Source organism: Setaria italica, chromosome IV (assembly GCF_000263155.2).
Source record: "Setaria italica strain Yugu1 chromosome IV, Setaria_italica_v2.0, whole genome shotgun sequence".
Taxonomy (NCBI): Eukaryota; Viridiplantae; Streptophyta; class Magnoliopsida; order Poales; family Poaceae; genus Setaria; species Setaria italica.
This window is the reverse complement of record NC_028453.1, coordinates 4,325,922-4,348,231: the sequence shown is the minus strand read 5'-3', so window position 1 is coordinate 4,348,231 and position 22,310 is coordinate 4,325,922. Positions and strand designations below refer to the sequence as shown.

At 48.8% G+C, this 22,310-nt stretch overlaps 4 protein-coding genes across 5 annotated transcripts; all 4 read right to left on the bottom strand.

Moving 5' to 3' along the window:
- Positions 1-346: 346 nt before the first annotated feature.
- LOC101777285 (ribonucleoside-diphosphate reductase large subunit) lies at positions 347-4,982 on the bottom strand. The gene is made up of 17 exons (XM_004964679.3): positions 4,755-4,982; positions 4,568-4,629; positions 4,373-4,460; positions 3,909-4,172; positions 3,584-3,824; positions 3,438-3,514; positions 2,847-3,017; positions 2,676-2,768; positions 2,386-2,535; positions 2,219-2,305; positions 1,971-2,135; positions 1,774-1,893; positions 1,448-1,650; positions 1,220-1,369; positions 982-1,129; positions 795-887; positions 347-699 (listed from the first exon to the last, which is right to left on the bottom strand). Exons 1-17 carry the CDS (start codon positions 4,980-4,982, stop codon positions 598-600), a joined length of 2,442 nt encoding a protein of 813 aa, XP_004964736.1. The 3' UTR covers positions 347-597.
- A 3,528-nt stretch (positions 4,983-8,510) lies between these two features.
- On the bottom strand, positions 8,511-9,792 carry LOC101762710 (36.4 kDa proline-rich protein-like). The gene has a single exon (XM_004966638.2). It carries the CDS (start codon positions 9,771-9,773, stop codon positions 8,883-8,885), a length of 891 nt encoding a protein of 296 aa, XP_004966695.1. The 5' UTR covers positions 9,774-9,792; the 3' UTR covers positions 8,511-8,882.
- Positions 9,793-11,917: 2,125 nt separating this feature from the next.
- On the bottom strand, positions 11,918-16,821 carry LOC101776875 (receptor-like serine/threonine-protein kinase At3g01300). Of its 2 annotated transcripts, none has more exons than XM_012845669.3 (7): positions 16,091-16,821; positions 14,319-14,638; positions 14,110-14,245; positions 13,345-13,478; positions 13,140-13,263; positions 12,335-12,685; positions 11,918-12,199 (listed from the first exon to the last, which is right to left on the bottom strand). In XM_012845669.3, the coding sequence occupies exons 1-7, from the start codon at positions 16,239-16,241 to the stop codon at positions 12,183-12,185; spliced, it is 1,233 nt and encodes a 410-aa protein (XP_012701123.1). In that variant the 5' UTR covers positions 16,242-16,821; the 3' UTR covers positions 11,918-12,182. The 2 variants fall into 2 exon arrangements, with proteins under 2 accessions (XP_012701123.1, XP_004964735.1); XM_004964678.4 differs by having other exon boundaries at positions 14,319-14,635; positions 16,091-16,816.
- A 1,341-nt stretch (positions 16,822-18,162) lies between these two features.
- Positions 18,163-21,017, bottom strand: LOC101776471 (putative wall-associated receptor kinase-like 16). The gene is made up of 4 exons (XM_004964677.3): positions 20,517-21,017; positions 19,916-20,387; positions 19,673-19,780; positions 18,163-19,589 (listed from the first exon to the last, which is right to left on the bottom strand). Exons 1-4 carry the CDS (start codon positions 20,967-20,969, stop codon positions 18,403-18,405), a joined length of 2,220 nt encoding a protein of 739 aa, XP_004964734.1. The 5' UTR covers positions 20,970-21,017; the 3' UTR covers positions 18,163-18,402.
- Between the last annotated feature and the right edge of the window lie 1,293 nt (positions 21,018-22,310).

Here is a 22,310-nt window from a genome sequence, read left to right as displayed (position 1 = left end):
GCGTTCCAGACGGCGGCGGCTGCGCCGAGGCGGCGGACGCGCTGGCTGATGCGCTGCAGCACATCCACATCGATCTAAACCAAAACCAGTGAACCGCCGGCTCAGGAGTTGTTTTGCAGTTACCACTTCCTGTTTAGACATTGAATCGTGCCCAGAAGCAATGCAACGTGATCATCTTCTCGATTTGTAGTTGCAAGTAGATGCTTCTCCAAGAATTACCAGGGAGTAGCAACTCCTGTTAATCATAGCCATCTATGGTGAAACATTATCCAGCCTAGCCTAATTGTTCTGTCACTGGCACTGATGCGAAGAAAGTACTGCAAATGATTGGCAAATCACAAGAAAATGCAATGACACACATCAATAAACATTGACAGTAGTAGATTATATATATACATGAGCATCAGCCCAAATATTTCAGTAGTGCAACACAAGCCAGAGGTAGCAGTATTAAGGGACCAAGGCATTCCCACTTTCCCAGTCTGGGAATTTTCAACTCAACCTACATCACAGACTTCGTTCTGGTTATTGAACTCCAATCATCAGCCGGTTGTATAGTGTTGTGGTCATGAACAAGAAAGTGCAGCGCGGATGCATCTAGCTTCCGCACGCCAGGCACTCTTCACGGTTGTTCAGAGAACAGACCATCTGTGCCATCTTGGCTTCCACATCTTCCTCTGCAGGCTTGCCATTAGGCACCTGCATATATGTGATTTCGTGATGAGTTGTGTTTCAGCAAGTTTTTGGGAAACGATTGTATAGAACATATACAGGATAAGGGACAGGATATATACCCCGTTCTCCTTCAGAAGTGTGGTATCGACAGTAAACTTGATCGCGTCGGCAGCTGCTCGTGTGCGTAGATAGTACATCCCAGTTTTCAGGCCCTGACATCGAACAAGGTTAAATAAATCATCAATATAGGCTAAGTACAAAATGCTTGAAGATAAACAATTGATTCAATGATTCGAGGCTAAATACCTTGGACCAAGCATGGAAGTGCAGCGATGTTAGCTTCCCAAAGTTGGCTTGCTCCATATGGACATTGAGGCTCTGGCTCTGGTCAATATAGCATCCACGGTCAACTGCCATATCAACCAAAGTTTTCTGCTTGATCTCCCAGACAGTCCTGATGCAGTAATTGCACACAAACTTTTAGACACTCTAACAGTAACTGCATTTGGTAGAAAATGATGATATAAAGGTTGAACCACGTTACTTGTAGATTGCTTTAAGATCATCTGGGATTTCTGTCATCTTTTGGACAGAACCATCATCATATATTATCTGATTTTTCAGAGTAGGGGTCCAAACACCCATTTCGGTCAGGTCATGAAGAAGATGTTTGTTAACCACTACAAACTCCCCGCTGGAAGAAAAACAGAAACATCAATCGTATGCACAAGTAGATCAAAATGCAAGCACTCAAAAGAGTATATTTCCAGACCTTAGAACCCGTCGACTGTATATGTTAGATGTGTAGGGTTCAAAGCACTCATTGTTGCCAAGAATCTGACTAGTGGAAGCAGTGGGCATTGGAGCGACAAGAAGAGAGTTTCTGATCCCAACTTTAGAAATAGTTTCCCTAAGAGATGGCCAGTCCCATCTGTTAGATGGGACTACATTCCACATGTCAGGTTGGAGAACACCCTACAAAGAAAGAGGGGTAGACAGTATTTGATTAAGAATTAAGGTCAATGCATAGAATTTTAAGATAAGAATTACAAAACGTTACAGTACAATAATTGAAACAGTGAATTATGAGAAGAAAACCTTGCTGACAGGGCTGCCTTCATATGTTTCGTAAGGACCTTCTTTAGCAGCAAGTTCAGCAGAAGCTTTCAGAGAATGATAGTAAATTGTTTCAAAAATATCCTTATTCAACTGCTGAGCCTGGAAAATATATTATTTGTTACATACCAGCTTAGTACAGAGAGATAACGTGCCAGTGCAGAGCTAGGGGGAAGTACCTCAGGTGAATCGAATGGCATGCCAAGCAATATGAAAGTATCTGCCAAGCCTTGAACACCTATGCCAATGGGCCTGTGCCGCATATTTGATCTCTTTGCGGTCTCAACAGGATAGTAATTAATATCAATAATTTTGTTGAGATTGTAAGTAACAGTTGAGGTAACCTGGCATATCAACAATGTATCAGAACATTTGTTTTAACATAGGTGAGAATCGAGGACCTAGGACAAATAGGGTGTGAACAAACCTCAGCTAGCTTCTCAAAGTCAAAATATCTATTTTTCGAATCAGTGCTGCCCACAAGCTTAGATGGATGGGACTCCAGAGGAACACCCTGTGAAAAAAGTTTATCATACAGCACATCAGAATACAACCTTCATGATTGAATTCAGCTGAATCACTGACAAGATATACCTTTTCCCTTACGAAGCGTGGTAAAGCAATAGATGCAAGGTTGCAAACAGCAGTTTCAGTAGGGCTTGTGAACTCAATTATCTCAGTGCACAAGTTTGATGATTTAATTGTGCCCAGATTCTGCTGGTTACTCTTCCTATTGCACGTATCCTGCATACAGTTAATAACCAGAACAAAAAATGCTTAGAGCCTGATAGTAAAAGCTGGCAAAATTTGCCAAAAGAATTACAAATCCAGAAGCAGGATTCAGGAACACCTATCTGTATAGTTGGTAGTTGCCAAAAACATACCTTGTAAAGCATATATGGTGTACCAGTTTCTATCTGTGCCTTCAAAATGTCAAACCAGAGGGTCTGTGCTGGAACAACTTTCTTTGCCTTGCCCTGAAACCAGAAAGTAAGGTTACTAAAGTATGCTCTCATTTCAATATACAACATATAGAAATAGAATTTCCAGCTTACTTCTCTTTCATATTTCTTGTACAAATTCTCAAACTCATCACCCCAGCAATCAGCCAACCCTGGAGCTTCATTAGGGCAAAACAATGACCATTCTCCGTTATTCTGGACCCTTTGCATGAATAGATCAGGAACCCATAATGCATAGAAAAGATCCCTTGCACGATGTTCCTCCTATTAAATTATCATTCAGGATAACAAGTCTTTTTAGAACTGTGCAGGGGCATTATGAATTTAGAAGGAATGGAGTAAGTATTATTAAGGACTTAAATAGCAGACAAAACATGTGCACGTATTCCTTAACCACAGTTAGGAAACTAAAATATTCGGTATCTATATCATGCAGAAATAAACTAGAGCACTATTTCTATAAGACATTAGCTTGAACAAAAAACTAAGACTTGAACAACCATCTTTGAGGTCTCTTGACACAAGTAAAGAATCAACTTTAGGTGACGGAAACAAGATAGCAGTAGACTATGACGGAATCAAGATATATAAAGTCAACTTAATGTTGCAATTATTGCAGAAGTTGATGATGGCTTATTGTTTTCATACACAGACGTGATTAAATACCAATGGTAGAGATATTACCTTTCCGTGGTTCTTTCTCAGATCAAGGAACTCAAAAATATCAGCATGCCAGGGCTCCAAGTACACAGCAAATGCACCTGAGTTTTAGAAGCTCATAAGAATTTGTGAATACAGTGAAATTAGAATTGAGAAATGACAGAACATACCTTTTCTTTTGCCGCCACCTTGATCAACATAACGAGCAGTATCGTTGAATACACGTAACATAGGAACAATTCCATTAGACGTTCCATTTGTTCCTCGAATGTAACTTCCAGTAGCACGAATATTGTGAACTGAGACACCAATTCCTCCAGCTGATTTGCTAATGACAGCACATTCCTTCAGAGTATCGTAAATTCCCTCAATGCTGTCATCTTTCATGCAGATAAGGAAACAGCTGCTTAACTGCATCATAGGAAACATATAACAGTTAATGAACAATCTCACAACCCACATTTGTAATCATCTGAAGGCAAACAAGGACAGTACTTGGGGCCTCGGTGTGCCAGCATTGAAAAGCGTCGGTGAGGCATGTGTAAACCAGCGCTGAGACATAAGATGGTAGGTCTTGATGGCAGACTCAATGTCTTCCTTGTGTATCCCCACTGAAACCCTCATTAGCATGTGTTGTGGCCTTTCGACAACCTTTCCCCCAAGCTTCAAGAGGTAAGACCTCTCCAGAGTCTTGAAGCCAAAGTAGTCATAATCAAAATCCCTGTCGTAAATTATCTCACTGTCCAAGCGAGCAGCATTCTGAAATGTGATGATACAGAAGCCATGTGAGGAACACTTTACATCAAGGACAGTGCAAAGAACAACAGATTTAGTGGATAAGATAAATATCCTTTCCAAAAAGAAATCAATGGAACAGTAAATTTAACCACCAGAAACAGACCAACACTATCTACACAGGTGTCATGTCAGAAATGTGTCAGGGACAGTCAGAATCTCACCTTCATGATGATTTCATAAACATCCTCAGCGACCAGAGGGGCCATCAGCCCAGATCTCTCGTTGAAGTGCATGTACATGTCCTTAATCCTGCATCCACGACAGTCACAAGTCAACTCACAACCCAATCCACGAATCCAGCCTTCCTCCTGCCGCTACGAATGGATAAATTCAAGCCAAAATCAGCCGCTACTTACGTCTCCGAGAAGGACTTCTTGGTGTTCTTGTGCAGGTTCGACACAGCAATCCTCGCCGCCAGCTTCACGAACCACGAACAGGCAGAGAAAGGGGGGCAACCGAATCCCCACGTCAGGACAACGACCACAGACAGGAAGAAAGGAAACCCAAGGGGAGGATTTTTTTTTTCGCGGTGGGATTTCTCACCGAGGCGTAGTCCGGGTGGGACGCGGTCATGGCCGCGGCGGTCTCGGCGGCGAGCTCGTCGAGCTGGCTGGTGGTGACGCCCTTGTAGACCCCCGCGCAGACCTTCTGCGCGACGAGCACGGGGTCGCAGTGCTCCTGGCTGAGGCCGTAGCTGAGCTTCTTGAGGCGCGCCGTGATCTTGTCGAAGTGCACCGTCTCCTGCCGCCCGTCACGCTTCACCACGTACATGTTGCCGCCGCCCTTCGCGCCCACCCCGCCGGTCGCGGACTTCCGTCGAACACCTGGTGCGCGCACACCCGCGCCGCCGCTGCCAAGCTCTGAGTTTGAGGCGAGGAAAGGAAGGGAGGTCGGAAGTGGACGGTGGATGAGGAGAGAGGGGCAGGGTTTGGGGGAGATTTAAATGCCTGCCGGGCGCGGAAGATGCGAGGAGCAATTGAGCGGGGAGGGCGGAGGAATCCTTTCTCTTTTTTTCTGCGGTGGAGAAGAAAATGTTTGGGTTTCGCGCGCGCGAGGCGTGGGGCTGTTTCCCGCGCGGTTTTTTGGCGTCGCCGTCGTGGGAGCGCGGGGCGGTGTCGGTGGGAGGCGCACCCGCCAGGGCAAGAGCCCAAGAGGCCGACGTGTGGGGCCGCAGGTCTGTTCAGGCTCTCTGGCTCCACGTGTCAGTGAATGTGTGAGAGAGTCCGACCGCCCGCGATGGTTATGAGGTGTCACGCGGGGACAGGCCGGGCCGGCAGGTGGGTCCACGGTGCCAGTGTGACGGCGGCGGGCGCGTGCGCGAGCGGCGGGCGGGAATCGAGGAGCGTGCTGTGCAAGCTTTTGCGGGCTCCTACAGTCCTGCGGTGGTTTGAGACGGAGGCGTAGACTTTTTTGCGGGCTCCTACGCGGGTGGCTCTGACGCCGTATGATTGGCTGGTCCGGACACCGGACTGCCACGAGTCACGTGAGCGTGCAGCATTTACATCCCCGTTTCTTCCTTGCAGGAGAAGATGCTGATGAGGTGACGAGGATGCCGTCTGACCGTTGAGGCTTGAAAGCCGTCGTACTCGTACGCTCTGGTCTTCTGGATTCGAATTCGAGAGGAGTCGTACGGGAGAAGGAAGAAGAGGGAGCGGGAAGAGGGGGCTCTGGTGGGCCGACCTGTCTACTGGGTCGAGTTGGAGTCCTTATGGGCCTATCTGACAAGAAGAGACAATTTCGGTCCGTTTGAGCATTCAACTACCAGAGCCCAACTACTAGGCCCACGGTCAACTTTTTGTCTGGGGCCACACCTGATTTTTCAGTATAAAAGCTCCTTAAAAATCATTGGAACAAAACAAAGAAGAGGCTATCCCCACGCCTGATCATATATGGGTGAGTTTGCATTTCTGAAACTTTGAAAACTACACTCCAGTATTACGGTCTCAACAGAAAATCATAACACCCAGACAGAGCATTTCTGGTACCACTCCTAAGTTTACTTGGTGGCCGGTGTTCTTTTTTTGCACCGCTTGAAACACACAGGAATGGCCGATGCTCCTGGCTTTGCACCTAAAAAGACCTGCACGTCTATCCACATCGAAATTGTTTTTGTTAATAACGAAGAACCGGCCTATGAAGACAAACGCCATAGTTCACAAATGCGCATTGTCAACACTAGAAATTCACCCAATACATAAACGTAGCACATGTTGTTGAGCAAGTCAAAAAGGAAAATCTTACATTTGTCAAGATTGCTTATGTGCAAGCCCTACTTTCTACTCCATCCTAAATTGTAGGTCGTTTTGGCGTTTCTAGATGCATAATTTTTTACTATGCATCTAAATATAATGTATGTCTAGATGTATACAAATATCTATGAACTTAGAAAAGTCAAAACAACTACAATTTCAAACAGAAGGATTATATGTAGGTCTTCAACGTGCTGACATGCGTGAGGAAAGAAAAGAAAGTTGCAGTTCATTATCGAACGATCGATCGAGACCTCTACTACTCTTAATTACTGGAGCTTGCTTAGTTATGTTGCGCAGGAGAGGTGAGTGTACGTGCGTACCCTTTTGTGCACAGCGCCATCGAGAAGGAAGGAGGCGATGGAGGTGCCTTGCTGATGCGTCCCTTGAGCTTGCACCCCTCCCGGCAGCGGAAGCTGCGGTTCTGCAGCCGGAGCTGTCCAACGCTGGCGCCGCTCACTCCGCAGCACATCCCACCAATCCCGTCGCCCACGAATCCATGGATCCAATCCCCGATCCCCTTCTCTCTCACTCGCTCGCCTGGCTCTGGCCTATAGATGTCCAGATGGTACGCGGCCTGGCAGCCCGCCCAAAAGCCTAGTTTTAGCCCGGTCCAAGCCCAGCCCGGCACGGCGGCTTTCGTGCCCGTGCCGGTCCAGTCCGGTAGCTCGGCACCTGGGCTGCCACCCCAGTACAACGGGCGCCCTGGCCCAACACGATTTTAGGTGGCTGGTCTGAAAAGATCCGTTAACTTCTTCACTTCTCCTATCCTCATTTACTCATCCCTCCTTCACGGTGGAGCCGCTCTCCATCCTCCCTCTGACCTCCACACCATGGCTCTACCTCCCTCCGTCCCTCATCCCTCCCTGGGCTTCCGGTGCTCTCCCTATCCTCCTCCCCTCGACCGCTGGTAGGCGGTAGTGGAGGTCGGCGCAGCCGCCTACGCTCCCCCTCTCCTCTCCTCCACAGATCCTGGCGGCAGCAACTTCTCTACCATGCCTGGGCTGGCACAGGTCTTACCGGGCTAGCCATGCCAGCCGGGTGGTAGAGCCCGAAATGGGCTCGTGGGCCCATGCCCGAGCCGTTGGTGCGACCCGTGGGCGGGCATGGACCGGCAAAGTGGTGGCGTAGTGCCGGGCCGCCCGTTTGAATATCTGTACCCTAGCCTAAAGAGGGAACGGTGGAGTTTTACGGAGAAAAGAGGCGGAGGCGGTTGTTGGAGTCCCCAATCCGAACCCCCGCGGGGGAGTCTCCCCACCACGATACGGTACAAACGGGCCGGACGGGCCCGATGAATGGGAGGGAATTGCAAGCGCTGGCCGTCTAGTTGGCGGGCCTAGTGGGCCTCTGATGTTCTCTCTCTCTCTGTCTGCGTGGGCTTTGTCGAGAAAAGGAATCGTCGTTTCGGTCCAACACTAAACTCGCAGAGCCCAACGTCGAGGCCCACGGTCAACTTTCTGTCTGGGGCCTTTCGGAGTTTCGGTCGAGTTCCGTCTAGAAGAAAGATGGTTCATTGGAAAAATTCTGAAAGAGTGCCTAAACATGCACTAGATATCAGTATCCTGTCAAGATCTTTACAAATAGAACTCTAATATTTTCCAATGAACAAAATCGCATCAGCGGTTATGTTAGGGCTTATTTGGTTTACTGGGGACTGAAGAGGATTGGATCGGTTTGATCAGGATTTAAAAAGGAGTTGGAAAGGATTGAAGAGGAGATGAACCGAACCAGCCATTAAAAGTAGTTTCTGAAGAAGACCAGCATGTCTGTCACCTCAGGAATTTGCAGTTGATAAGTTGTTTATCTAAGATACCTCAAGGAGTTTCTCTCTCAAAAAAAAAAGATACCTCAAGGAATTGCTGCTGATAATAAGTTGTTTATGTAAGATTTTAAATGCACTCCACGTGTAAACTTGGATTAGTACCAATACTAGTTAGACCGTTTTTTTTTAACAGAAATCGATGTGCTATGGTCAGTGTGACCGGTCACGCTTGGATCTTATTGTGCCAATCATGCAAGTCGTCCGTCTCAAATTCGCAACCAAAGCTAGTAACAGAATGAAGCATATAATAAAGCTATGGAAATGAACCAAGCAGTTTCTGAAAAACTAACCCAATACTTGCCGCTGCGTGTCGCGAGAAGCTAGACAAGATCGAGCGACATGATACACGCATCGACGACTGATTAACCCACACACTCAGGAGGAGACCGAGAAAGTTCTCCATCTGATGATAATATAAGCACATCACACTCAAGAACACCAAAGTAATTATGACGACACAAATCCTCGACACGCTGGCAGCCGCCGCCTGCGGCGCATGATCCCAGCCACCACGCATGCCGGCGAGCTCAGGCGGCGCCATATGTATGTAGCTAGTTGGGGAGCGAGATCGATCTCCTCGACGACCCCTCTCGTCATCGATCAGTCGTAGAGCGGCGGGCACTTGAACCCCGGCGGCGCGTGCTTGCCGCAGGTGATGAGCAGCTCGAGCGCGACGGGGAGGTAGATGTTGATGTTGAGCAGGCGGGCGCGGATGGTGGTGCAGAGGCAGAGCGCCGCGTCCAGGTCCGCGATCCCCTGCACCAGCGGGCAGCACTTGGACCTCGCCTCCTGCCCGATCACCAGGTGGATCAGCCCGCTCAGCACGTCCACGCACGCGTTCAGCTTCAGCGCGTCGATCGGGCACGTCCGACCCGCCGGCGGCGTCGGCGGCACGTACGGCGGCGACGGCGGGACGTAGGGTGGCGTCGGCGGCACGTACGGTGGGACGTAGGGCGGCGTAGGAGGGACGTACGGCGGCACGTAGGGCGGAGACGGCCGCGGCGTCGGAGGAGTGTACGGAGGCACGTAGGGCGGCGACGGCCGCGGCGTCGGCGGGGTGTACGGGGGGACGTAGGGCGGGGACGGCCGGGGCGTCGGAGGGGTGTACGGCGGGACGTAGGGCGGCGACGGCCGCGGCGTCGGAGGGGTGTACGGCGGCACGTAGGGCGGGGACGGCCGGGGGGTCGGAGGAGTGTATGGCGGGTTGCAGGGCGGGCAGCTGGACGGCGGCTTGCCGTGGTGCTTGGGTGGCTTGCCGTGGTGGGGTGGCGAGCCGCCGTGGCCGCCGCCTGAGCCGCCGGAGCCGGGGGAAGGCCACGTCGGGGAGCCGCTGCCGGGCGCCGGGTACCCCGGGCGGCCGGGGCCGTGCCCGCCACCGCCACCGCCAGGCGACGGCGGGGGGCAGTTGCTCCACGCCAGCGAGGCCGGCAGGAGGACGGCGGCGAGGAGCAGCAGGAGGACGCGAACGGAGGCAGCGGTGCTGGTGGCCATTGCGCCGGCTCGAGCGATGGCCCGTGACGGGCTGTGCACACTGCTCACGTCCCCTTTTATAGAGAAAGCGTCACGGCTGGAGCGAAGGTGAAGCGAAGCACGCTAGCACAGTGCTCAGTGAAGCACAATAGCGCAGCGCACAGTGATCTTGTAAAATCGAGGAAACGTGGTTGCATAACTTAGCTCACCACGGTTGCACGTTTACACAGGACGATGCCAAGAGATCTACACCAGGAAGAGGAGACGTACTCGACCAAACTCGGTGTTAAATACAACTTGCGATAAATCTATCTTTAAAACTAATTGAGCCTATCTCTCCTGTTGCGTCTCCCTCTCCCTCAAGTTTGTTACAACCCGACTCTAAAACACAACTAAGGCTTCGTTTAGTAGAGCTTTGGCTCCTTCCAAAACGGTTTTGGCTCTAGCTTCTTTGGTGGAGCGATTTATCTAGTGAAGCTGAAGTCGTTTTGCAAAATGTTTGGTAAAACGGCTTCTCAACGGCAATATGGGTAATTTTATGATCATTTAATGCTAGGAGAGAGGAGAAGCCGGTGAAGCCATTTTTCTCCTTCTAAGCTGTTTTGCGCTTCTTCCCGGGTTCGATGGTGAAGGTGTTTTGAAATTGCACGTTTATTAAAGCTCCAGAAAATCCGACCACGATGTTAAAATTAAGTTTTACAGGGCTCCTCAAAATGTTTCGCACAGTTGTCGGATCGCGGAGGCACGAGCCAGCCAGCAAGCACGATTTGTCAACGCTAATCATGGTCGCGTCTCCGCAAGCAAGCGAACCGCACGCGGGACGGATGCATGCAGGTATGGACGGGCGGGATGGGCGCCAGGTGTTGGCCGCGCCGGCTGCGGGGGGCGGGCACCTGGCGTGGAGCCGAGGACGCGCGCGCAAGCGGCCAACGCCCGGGGGCTCACGGGCCGGCGGTGGCGCAGAGGAAGCAAGCGTCCGCTTCCAGTTCCAGCAGCGGCCGTAGCTGCCTAGCCATCCCTGCCGCGCGTGCTCGCCCGGAACACGGCAAGGCGATGGCGCGGGGACCGATGAGTTGGCGGAGCTCGAGACTTCCCGGGTCAGGCACGGACGCAGCAGAGACTGACGTGGTTGTCCTCTGCGGCGCCGTGGGCGCCCGTGACCCGCCGCGGGGTTTGGAGCGTTTCCGGCGGCGACGCGAGGTCTCCGGCCTCGGCCGTGGGCCACGCACGCCGTCTCGGGTGGTGTGAGCTTGCAGTGTTTCTATTTCCGTCAGCGGAAAACGCGACCGATGCGTGGCGCGTCCTCGTGACAGCGGGGCAGAGCTGCGCGATCTGTTAGGAACGAACGGCGTATGGAATATGAAGTAAAGAATCAAACCGCACAGGAGACACACGATTTACGTGGAAAACCCCTTTCAATGTGAAGGGGAAAAACCACGGGCACCAGCCGGCAACAATCTCACTATATCAAGAGTTTGGGGTTACACGCCTACGGCGGCTTACAAGAGAATCTCTCTGCCTCTCTTCTATTTCTTCCTTCTGTCGCGATTCTAAAACCCTAGCAAGGGTGCTAGTATATATAGTACCGACACCCCAGACAGGGGGTATTGAGCGGTACGGACTCTTGGTCCCGTATGAGGATGGAACTCCTCCTTGTCCGACCTTGAGTCCTTCGTCTTGGAGTCGGGTGCGCCTGGGACTTCGCCTCGTCCGACCTCCAGCTTGGGGTCGGATGCGCCTGACCCCATGAGGGTCGATCTCCGATTCGCCCGACCCCGAGTCCTGGGGTCGGGAGATGCTCCGACTCGCCCGACCCCAAAGTCCAGGGGTCGGGAGACGCTCCGCCTCGCCCGGCCCCGAGTCCCGGGGTCGGGAGATCCTCCGCCTCGCCCGACCCTGAGTGTAAAGGGTCGGGAAGGTCGGCCTATTTCCTGGAGTGAATTTGGAACAACTCCAACACGATCCTGGCTAAACGCTGGGTGGATATGATACGATAGAATCGTACGATGCCCAGCCGAGATCAGCAATGCAGGAGTCACAGGTTTCAAAAGACTGTTCATGCGTGGCAGCTGGAGGCTCAGATTACTTCTCCCTATCCATGTATTCTATCACACAACAGCAGCATTCTCATTGCAGCTGATCCAACTAATTCCCAACAAGATCACTGACCTGGGCGCACACCAACCATTCTACCCATGATTATTATTATAATTATTACATGCTGCAATCAGATACATCGTTATCTCGCTCTGGCAAACAGCCAAACAGAGTGTGATTGGGCCGAGCGAGACATCTGGGGGATGCATGTCATATCCCCAGGTATATCGGCAGTTAACATCAAAGCTAATTTTGCTATACAATTAAAGCAAACAAGCGTCTAGCGACCAGAAGAATCACCAATATGCTCTTCTATTACAGCAGAACCGTCCGTCATCGATGCACCTTCCCTGTAATAAAAAAGCGAATAGCAGTTAGCTTCAGTTCTTTATAGAATCAGTGAGCTTCATCACTCATCTTGGATGGTGCTTCCAGAATTACACTCTTATGAACTGGTGATGAGCTCTTCGTTCATGTTTACTCACCGCGCTGAGTTGAGCGAGGCCTCGACGATGCTGATGCCATGTCGTTTAGATCTTGTAATGGTGTGAGTTGCTTGACAACTTCATCCATCGATGGACGGGACTTGCTATCACGGCTAAGGCAGTAATGGCAGATCTGAGCAACTTTCTGCACCCCTTTCACAGAGTAGTTCAGCCCCAAGCGAGGATCTACGAGCTGATAGAGCCTTCGCCGATCATTTAGGTAAGGCCTTGCCCACGCAACCAGGTTCTGCTCCCCTGTAGGCCGCTTCTTGTCCATTGATCTTCTGCCCGTTAACATCTCGAGTAGCACAACTCCGAAGCTATAGACATCACTCTTAGATGTCAAGTGCCCTGAACAGTATGCATGACATGAGCAACAAAACTTGACATATTAACTGCAGAAAGAAACAATCATAAACTGAATTGTTAATTTTTTTAAGCTTCAGGTAGGCTATAAAATCCCGTGGGAAAAATACTACAGGATGAAGACATATGGTCATGTGCATTAGCACAAAAGTATGTGCAATTCCTGTGATTATGGTTGGTCAAACAAATTTGGATAGAGAAATTATAGTACAGAAGCAAATAAGCAATCATATATCTGTAATTTATGTCTAGGGCCCTCATAGCATCAAGACGACCCCCCCCCCAGTTTATGTCTTCAGAGGGAAAAACATTTGGTGAGAAAATGAGAACATCTACAAGGTCAGAGAAACATTGTAAAGTTCAAACACACAGCAGGTAACAGGAAGCTACAGAAATTTTGCTACAAGTAGCTACTGAAGCTAAAAGTTCTCCTCGATACCTGTCATTACATACTCTGGCGCAGCATAACCATAGGTGCCAACAACCCGAGTAGAGACATGAGTTTTATCACCCTGAGGACCAGCTTTTGCTAAACCGAAATCAGACAGTTTTGCATTGTACTCCTGTAGAAACAAATCACCACAGTTAACAAGGTAGCAGTATTATATAAACATGATATGAAACAGATATAGCAGATACAGTACCGCATCGAGAAGAATGTTCGATGTCTTAAAATCCCTGTAAATAACTGGTTTGGGACCTCCGTGGAGGAAGGCTAGGCCTTTTGCAGCACCTAGAGCAATCTTCATTCTGTTTGGCCAAGGTAGGGGAAGAGCCCCTTCAAGATTAAACAAAGTAAGATGACAGAATCATAAAAGGGAGAAGACAGAAAAATTATCATCAATCAGGAAAGTCAACAAGATTTAGGCACGGACATTAAAATCAACTTCATGAAAAAGCAGGCAAAGCATTTTTTTTGGCAAAAATAACAGTTACAATTGGGAGGACCTAAGTTAGCAATGGAATGAACACCACCATTGCTAGTAGGCATTCATCCTTGGCTCCTTGCCCACTATTATTGTAGACGACTGATGATTTTTTTTTCTTTTGGAAATCCACCATCTATTAACTAAGAAGATATGAATAGGTGTAATATCAAATGGCACAAGTAAAACCTAAAATATAATAACTCGGACAGGCTAAATTGCTCAGGTATACACCAGCGACCACAAGGTATTGCACGGTTGCACCATACACAGTAACATGATATATCCATAGTCAAGTCAAGTCAGAATTTAATGACCTCTGATGTCGCAAGGACAAAAAAAAAAAAACCAAGATTGCTCAGAAAAGTGTAAAATGACTTATCAAGGAAGCAAACCACAAGATAGGTCCAAGGAGGAAATGAATGTAGTAAAACACTAAATCAACTCGACTTAAAGCAATTACGGTGTTAGGTGATTGCTTACTTCTGAATAGATGATTTTCAAGGCTTCCTCGTGCCATGAATTCATATACCAGTAACCTTTGATCATCCTCAATACAGTATCCAATCAGCTTAACAAGGTGTTTATGATGCAACTGTCCCAAAAAGTCAATTTCTGCCTGAAAATGTGATTTCTTTTAAAAGCGGTAGCTACAACTAACAGATATAGTTTAGATGCCATACAATACTTACCACCCATTCTCTATGACCTTGAAGGGCATCTTGCTTTAAACTTTTAACTGCCACAGTAACACCTGTGCCGGGTTTTGCAGGAGCAGTGCTGTTTGGCTCAATCCATCCCTTGAAGACATAACCGAACCCACCCTCCCCAAGAATACTGTCTGGCCTGAAGTTAATGGTGGCAGATTTCAACTCCTGAAAGGTAAACTGAAGTAGCTTGGGGGGTGTTTTCTTTTCAATTGATGCATCAACACCATTTTCACCATCATGGTTTGTCTGAAAATGATGACCAAGCTCCCGATTGCTAGCATTCAGATACCTCGTCTCTGCTGCTACAGAGAAAAAAAGTTGCTTGAGCACATCACACAGAAACAAAATTGAAATTTTACCCAATAAGTTAAGATAAGATGGAACACATTTCCCAAGGCCAATAGCTATTCACTCTCAGGCTCCCCCAGATCCAAAATGGTTAGACAAGTTGATAGGCATGGACCCAAAGTATTATGTACTTGGCATAATCATCCTCAGCTTTTAATACAAGACAAAACCTATCCAGTTGACTTGAAGTATCATGCGTATGTTTTGTTATGTTATCCAGGCTAATCATTTGTGCGGTGTCAATTTCGGGCAATATGATAACATAACAGCCGCAAGCAACACAAGTCAGATGTAATTGGCTCCTGGAACCAATGAACCAAAGACTTTTCTTCATGCTTTGACCAACTCAGCTTCAATTTTTTTTGGGTATGAACAGAAAATCTCAATTGACAATTGAAATGTGACACAATGAATCATTGAATTGCATAAAGCTATTTGGATGGAAACATAAGGAGCACAAATTATTGACAGACAGGAAGGGGATTTTCATACTGATCATATTAACGCACTCTTTTACCTCTTATTCATACAGCATTCAAATGATTGTGCGGAAGCTCATAAATATTCCCTGATTAAGTTCATACACAGAAAAGAACATCATTAGGCAATCAGGCGCTGACTAAGCTCACAGATGCTCGCCTAATGCCGTATTAGTCTGTTCTAATCAGCACCTGATAACCATGAATGGCTTTTTCAAAGGTTGATCGACCATTAGACCATTACATCCACATTTTCGGTAAGGATAGAGAGCATGATCCTCGTGCAAACCATGCAAAGGACATCCTAGATGTGTTTACCTTGAGTTTCAATTCAAAGGCTTAAGCTTTATCCTTATTTGACCTTAACCTTCATGCCAATCTATTAATTGCTCTTAAGCTATGAAGGAGTACTAAGCAAAATAGTCTGATCAAATCCATGATGAACCCAAGGAACACGAGCAAGAGTGCCCGGGACAGAGCCACGAAGAAGAAAGAAGCACTTCCTTTTTTTCCATGAAAGAAGTCCATATTACCCCCTCATCTCTTCCATGAGTCTAGAATTCACGTACCTGGTTTGCGTAGTTCGAGGACGTCAGTTACACGGGTTCGTAGTTTGGGTTTGAATTCTAGACTCATGGAAGAGATGACGGGGTAATATGGACTTCTTCCTTTTTCCATAGATGATCAGCACATCAGTCATAGACTCGTATATCACAACATCACGTTCCATAGATGATCAGTACATCAGTCATAGACTCGTATATCACAACATCACGCTAATCGCCAAACCAAGCCTTTGCCACTAACGAACAAGCAAGCGGGAACAAATCTTTCGCAGAACCAAACAAACGATCGCCATCCGCCAACCAACCGACTGAAAACGGAATTAGGAAAAAGAAGAGAATAGGACAAGATTCGAGCCACCACCTGCGTCGTGGACGTGGCTGGCCTTGGCCGCGCCGCCGCCGTCGCCGTCCGCCGCCGCCGCCGCGGTCGCCGGCCGGAAGCACGCCCCGCGGAGGCCCCGCGCGACGGCGGCCCAGCACCCGCACCCGCCCTGCTGCTTCCGGGGACTCATCTCTTCCCTGCTGCCCGCCCAGGCGAGGAGGTCAACGGCCTACAGCTCCTCCCGCACGCCCATCCGGCACGGCTGACTGCCCGGCCCGGCTCCCTCCCTCTCGCGCGCTGGCGTTGCTTTTCTCTCCCACTCCGCCGTCCCGTCCAAATCCCCCGACGACCCCGAGCGAGGCGAGGCTTGCCGGGCGGGCAGCAAGATAAGTGCGATGCGGGGGAATGCAAAGGGGAAAGCGAAAGCGAAAGGTGGCGCGCGGTGGGGGTGCACAAGTCGGAGAAGCAAGCGGGGGGGAGTGGGAGTGTGGCCGGGTCAGTGGTGGTGGCGGTGGGCCGCCCCGCCCGTCAGCGCGAGCACTGGCACTGGCGCTAGTGCCGCGGCGGCAGCAGCAGCGACGGGTCGGCGTCGCCGTCGTCATGATGCGGGGATGCGGCCAAGGGGAAAGGGGCTTTTCGGCGCGGCCTTTTGCTGCGGCTGGCGGCTGCGGCGCGGCCTTGCCTGCCTGATGGCTGACGCACACTGGCTGGCGGGCTTGCTGGCTGCGCTTTATCCCTCCCGCGCGTCAGCTGAACGACCGGGCGGTGAGACGAGGCGGCCGGATTTTACCGCCTCGCCTCGCCGGGTTGATTCGATTCGGTTTCTCCGGCGTGGAGGAGTGGACGGTGGGAACGGAATGGTGGGCGGGGGAGTGGGAGCCTACGCTGCGGAGCACCAACGGGCAACGGGTGCCGGCTGTGCAGGATCAAACCGCGGCAAGTGGGGATTGGGGAATGACCGCGGGCTAGGAGACTGGGAATGGATCCATGCTTTAATGTGTGACAAAAAAAACAATTTGGAGCATGATATGCGCAGTAAACGGATTGATTTCTCCCCCTCTTGCACAACGGAAATTCACTCTTCAACTCTGCATAAAAGCGTCTTTTTTTTAAACAACAGCAAACATATCAATGGAGTGAGGAGGAGTAAATCTCACTATCCCGGTAGTTCCGGTATCAATTGATTGAAATTTAATTTTTCTGTCAATCAATGCTTGGAACCGTTGAATCTTGAGCCATCTGGTCCCTATCTCTCTCCTTTCTCTTTCTTCCTCCTTTCATCTTCCACGCGGAATACTTCACGAACTTCCGAACTCGACGCCCATATCATCCTTGCCGCTAGCACCTCCCCCTAGCTCCTTTGGCCTGCGCTGCCATCATCCTCCACTTCTCGATACTAACCCGTAAAGGCCAGACGCCCCTACCACCCACCGGGGTTCCTCCACCTCCCGGCTCCGGCGGTACTCTTGCCGCCTCCGCTCCCTCACCTCCACTGTCGACCGGCAAGCCTCCCAGAGCTCCCTCTAAACCGCAAGGCACAAGCAACCTCCAACCCAAAATCCTCTAAACCCTAACCTCAAATTCCAATTCCCATTCATCTCTCTAGATTTTGATGATTGATGGATAACCGAGAGATGTTCACAGGTGCATTGACCGCATAACCGTCTATGAACCCCAGAAACTGGCATTAAGATTGGCCAAATAAAAGATTGCTGAGGAAGATTTCTTGGAGAGAGAGAGAGGGGTTGGACCGTTGTTGGTGCTGGAAAAATTAGGTTTACCAGCCCAGCCCAGATCAGCAAAGCAACCACAAGTCCACAGCGAGCAAGTGAGCATCCGCCCCACTCACTTTACTAAAATAGGTTTACCAGCCCAGCCCAGCCCAGCTCAGAGAAGCAACCACAAAGTCCACAACGAGCAAGTGAGCGCCCCACTCACTCCTTTGGGCTGAAAAGAGTCCACCAAACAAATATGATTTTTCTTTGTCCAGCATTCAGGATTCACCGAATGTCCGAATCACACCGTTCCAGCGAAGAGCAGGTGAAAAGAATAAACAACCGCTAGCGGAAAGAGGTGGCAAAAGAGAAGAAACTTTTCCTCCACAAACACAATAAGTGACAATCAATTATATTTACTGCAAACATATAAATGCACAGTCAGTGGAATTGATCTTCGAAAATGAAAGAACAGTCAGTTGAATTCAAGCAAATCTGATAACTCACTTCGCCCAAAGCAACCTAACTACACATACTCTGAAGTATAGCAGATCACCGTTAAAACAAAGAGATGTATGCAAAAATGCACGTCAGGTGATCACCATGTATCTGTGACTGCTTATGATGGGGCCAAATCTAACGGCCAGACTCCATCATCCCTTGCACGATCCTCTTCTCCATGCTGAAATTCCCAGAGCTGATCATCTCCAAGCTGGCCACAGGCGACTCCCCAAGCAGGCTCTCCATCTCTTCGGGGTTATGTTGCGCAGGCACCCAAGGGTGCTGCATAACCTTGCTCAGCCTGTCCAGCTTCTCGGCAACGTCTCTCATTGCCGGTCGCCTCTCGCCAACCATCTCCAGGCACTGCCTCGCGAGCTCCGCGACCTCCTCCAGCAATCCCATATCGTTCTCGTTCATGATTCGGTTGTCAATGATGTCCATGAGTCTGCCCTCCTTCACGGTGCATAAGAAGCGTTGTGAAAGGCTCCTCTCGTTTTCAGGCCCTCCAAGGTTGAACGCCTTCTTGCCAGTGAGAAGCTCCAAGAGAACGACGCCGAAACTGTAGACATCACTCTTATCTGTCAGCTGGGACGTCTGCATATACTCAGGGTCTAGGTACCCACAAGTCCCTTGCACAAGTGTGACAAACTGAGATTCATCACTTGGTGCCAGTATCGAGGCCCCAAAGTCTGATACCTTAGCTGCATAGTTCTCATCGAGGAGTATATTGGAGGATTTGACATCGCCGTGAAGGATTGGAGGCGAAGCCCATGAATGCAGGTAAGCTAAGGCCACAGCAGACTCGAGGGCAATGCGTAACCGAGTTGAGAATGAGATGTTGTGGCAGCCATTGCCACCATGGATGAACTGAAACAGTGTGCCGTTCGGGATGAACTCATAGACCAGCATTGGAACCTCTACTTCAAGGCAGCAGCCCAGTAGCTTCACAATGTTCTTGTGGTTAATCTGGGAAAGGATGAGCATCTCTTTGCCGAACTCCTCCTTCTGCTGCTCACTGGTCATCGATATACACCGTTTGACTGCGATCAGACTACCATCCTTGAGCGTGCCCTTGTAGACGGTTCCATGGCCACCACGTCCAAGGATGTTCTTGTTGTCAAACGTGTCCGTTGCCTCAATGAGCTCTGCTTCGGTGAAGATGGAGAAGGCAATTCCTTGCTTTAACCTTATCTCCTGCAGCAGAAGCATCCCGCCATGCTGTTGGAAATACTTCTGCTTGATGTTGGCCAACTTCTTCCTTTCACGGAACAAGTACGTGCAGGTGATGGCTATGACCACAATTACAACTCCGATACTTGAACCTGTGCAGTTTTCAGTTAGCTACTATCATTACAAATTTTTAATAAAGTGCAAACATGTCTATAGATAAAAGAGTGTGTTTTACCCACAGCTAGTGCCACAACGTTCAAGGATCTTGAAGGTGGACAAATGTAACTTCCACGAGTGTTGATGCAGCCGGCGCATGGTTTGCTGGCAGTACACTCATCAATATCTGCATACAGAGTATGATACTTAGCGAGTTGAGTTATGTTCTGCAAGGATTGAATGAGATAAATGTTTTGTTATACTCTTTGAGGGATTCTTTATTGTATTTACAGGCACCAATCAAAAGGTTTGCAATACCGACCTTGGCATCCATCACGAAGGTAAGGATTTCCCTGGTATCCTACGTTGCAGTTGCAGAGGTAACCTGAGCCACTTCTGGAATTAACGCAATTGCTGTCAGTGCTGAGGCAAGCATATGAATCATTTTTCTCCCTCGCTACATCACACGTCTCGTTACCCACTGCCCAGTTCAAGATCACTGGGACACGACCAGCGTGCTCATCAAAAAAAGCTGTTGTATTCAGATATGTTGTGTTGAACCGGAATGCGTTGGACTCCATAAGCACAGCATAGCCCCTGTACTCTGCCCTGTCTGTGGTGCTTCTGCTGGTATAGTAATCCGTAGTGTTGTATAGTTCATTGAAATACACACCGTCATAGGACATGTCCGCTTTGAATGCAACCTGGCAGCAGCCGGCACCGTGGCATATCCCTTGTTGTGCCGTGATGTTGCTGTAGGGCCAGCACCGTGACACACACCCAATAATCACATGCTGCATAAACATGAGGATTTAACTTATTAGCAGCCTAAAAAGTACCCAATCCATAGTACTGAAGAATTAAAACGTGCAGCTAACCATGCATAATCATAAATGAATTCTTGTTGTACAGAGCCTACTCACGACATTATCCGTCATGTATGCGAGAGTGTTGACACCGATGACCGTAAACGTGTTGGAACTCGCTGAATATGTAAATGGCGTTTTGGAGAGGTCCCGGCCCCATATATCATGGTCGATCTTCTTGCTCATGCGGTTGTAGGACAAGGTTGAGATGTGTTTCATGATCCGAACCTGACCTTCGAGCAGCAATATATTCCGCACTGGAATTACTCCAAGGAACGTCAAGATGCTGTGGCCATCCTCAGTCTTGCTGCAATTGAGCTCAAATCCTTCCATTGCACAGCCAGCACCAATCCCAAATGGGTATACAATGTCCACATCGCCGCAACGCTTTGGGCAGCTGGATCCTGGCGAAGCCATCGTCTTGGCTTGGAATTGCAGCGCAACTGTGAGGCTGAAGAGTAGCAGCAGAGGCATAGGTACTGTATCAGTGGGGATCTTGTAGTAGTACATACTGCGCTCTATTGTGTCACAATTTCTGCTTTGATTGATGAGCACATACGAGTAATTGGTCTCTATATATACTAGTCTCTATATATGAGATGTTATTATATGGTGTCTGTCGTACATACATCTATGGGTCCACAAGAAGGTTTGAACAGTCTTAAATATAGGGGTGGATACCGAGATGTTTCTAACATGAAGATTATGACGCAAGATGATGTAGTCTACGTGGCAAGACAATAACTAGTCGATGATTAGAAAAAGTACTTGTAGCAATAAGAGTAGAACTCATCTAGTCGAATCCAACTAGTATTTTTTAAATCAACCGACCTGTAACCCTGCCCCCAGCAATATAAGGCGAGGCTGGAACCCCCTCCAAAGCAATTCAATCCAACCAACACACAGGACATAGGGTATTACGCGATCTAGCGGCCCGAACCTGTCTAAATCGCATGTTTGCGTTTACCTTCGAGTTCCTGATCTCGACGAGCCCCACTAACCAAAACACTACCTCGGGCACTCTTCGGTAGGTGCCGGGTCTAAACACCGACATTTTCCACCAAATGAACGCCAAGTTTTGGACACTTTGACGGGTTCATGGCTGTCTCAATTCAGCGAAGCATCTTGCAGGTCCAACTTCCACCTCATGAATAAATATTGAAAACTCCTTCAAGTAAGTGAAACAATTAGATGCTACAATGATGGTGATGGAAGGATCATCATGGAAACATTCAAATGTAAATGGCAGCTACACGTTCAACCTTTACTCCATACAACATGTTGTGTAACTCGTGAAGTCTATGGTGAAGTAAATGGACTCTCCCAAAATATTGTTCAGTTCTCATTGAACCACTAAAAAATTGGAATCAGAAAGCATTTCATTTCATTGCATCTCTTAAATTTATTTGGATTGGACAGAAATTCCCTTGACTAGGAGTTCGATACCAAATTACATAGATTAAAAGTTGCACATCTGCAATAGCCAATAGGCATCGATGCAGGTGAAAGTTTTCCCCATGACCTTTTCATCACCAAGCACAACGATGTATGCAAGTCATGTTGTTAGGATGTTGCTGTCCAAGTTTCCATTGTAAAAAGAAAGCTGGTGCAATGCCACATCTACTACAGTGCACCTAATTCGACATGCGGTTTGAATTGTCTACGCATGGTAGGGTTCTGAACTCTTCAACAGGGACATGACCATTTCTATACTCATCGCCAGCGAAGCATCTTCCAGTTCCTACCTGACTTCCTCCAGGGGAAAAGGCCAATCAAACACCTTACACCTAGGTGCCAAATTTCGTACAATCTTATGAAATGAGACACAGGTAATTCAGCTACCAAATTTTG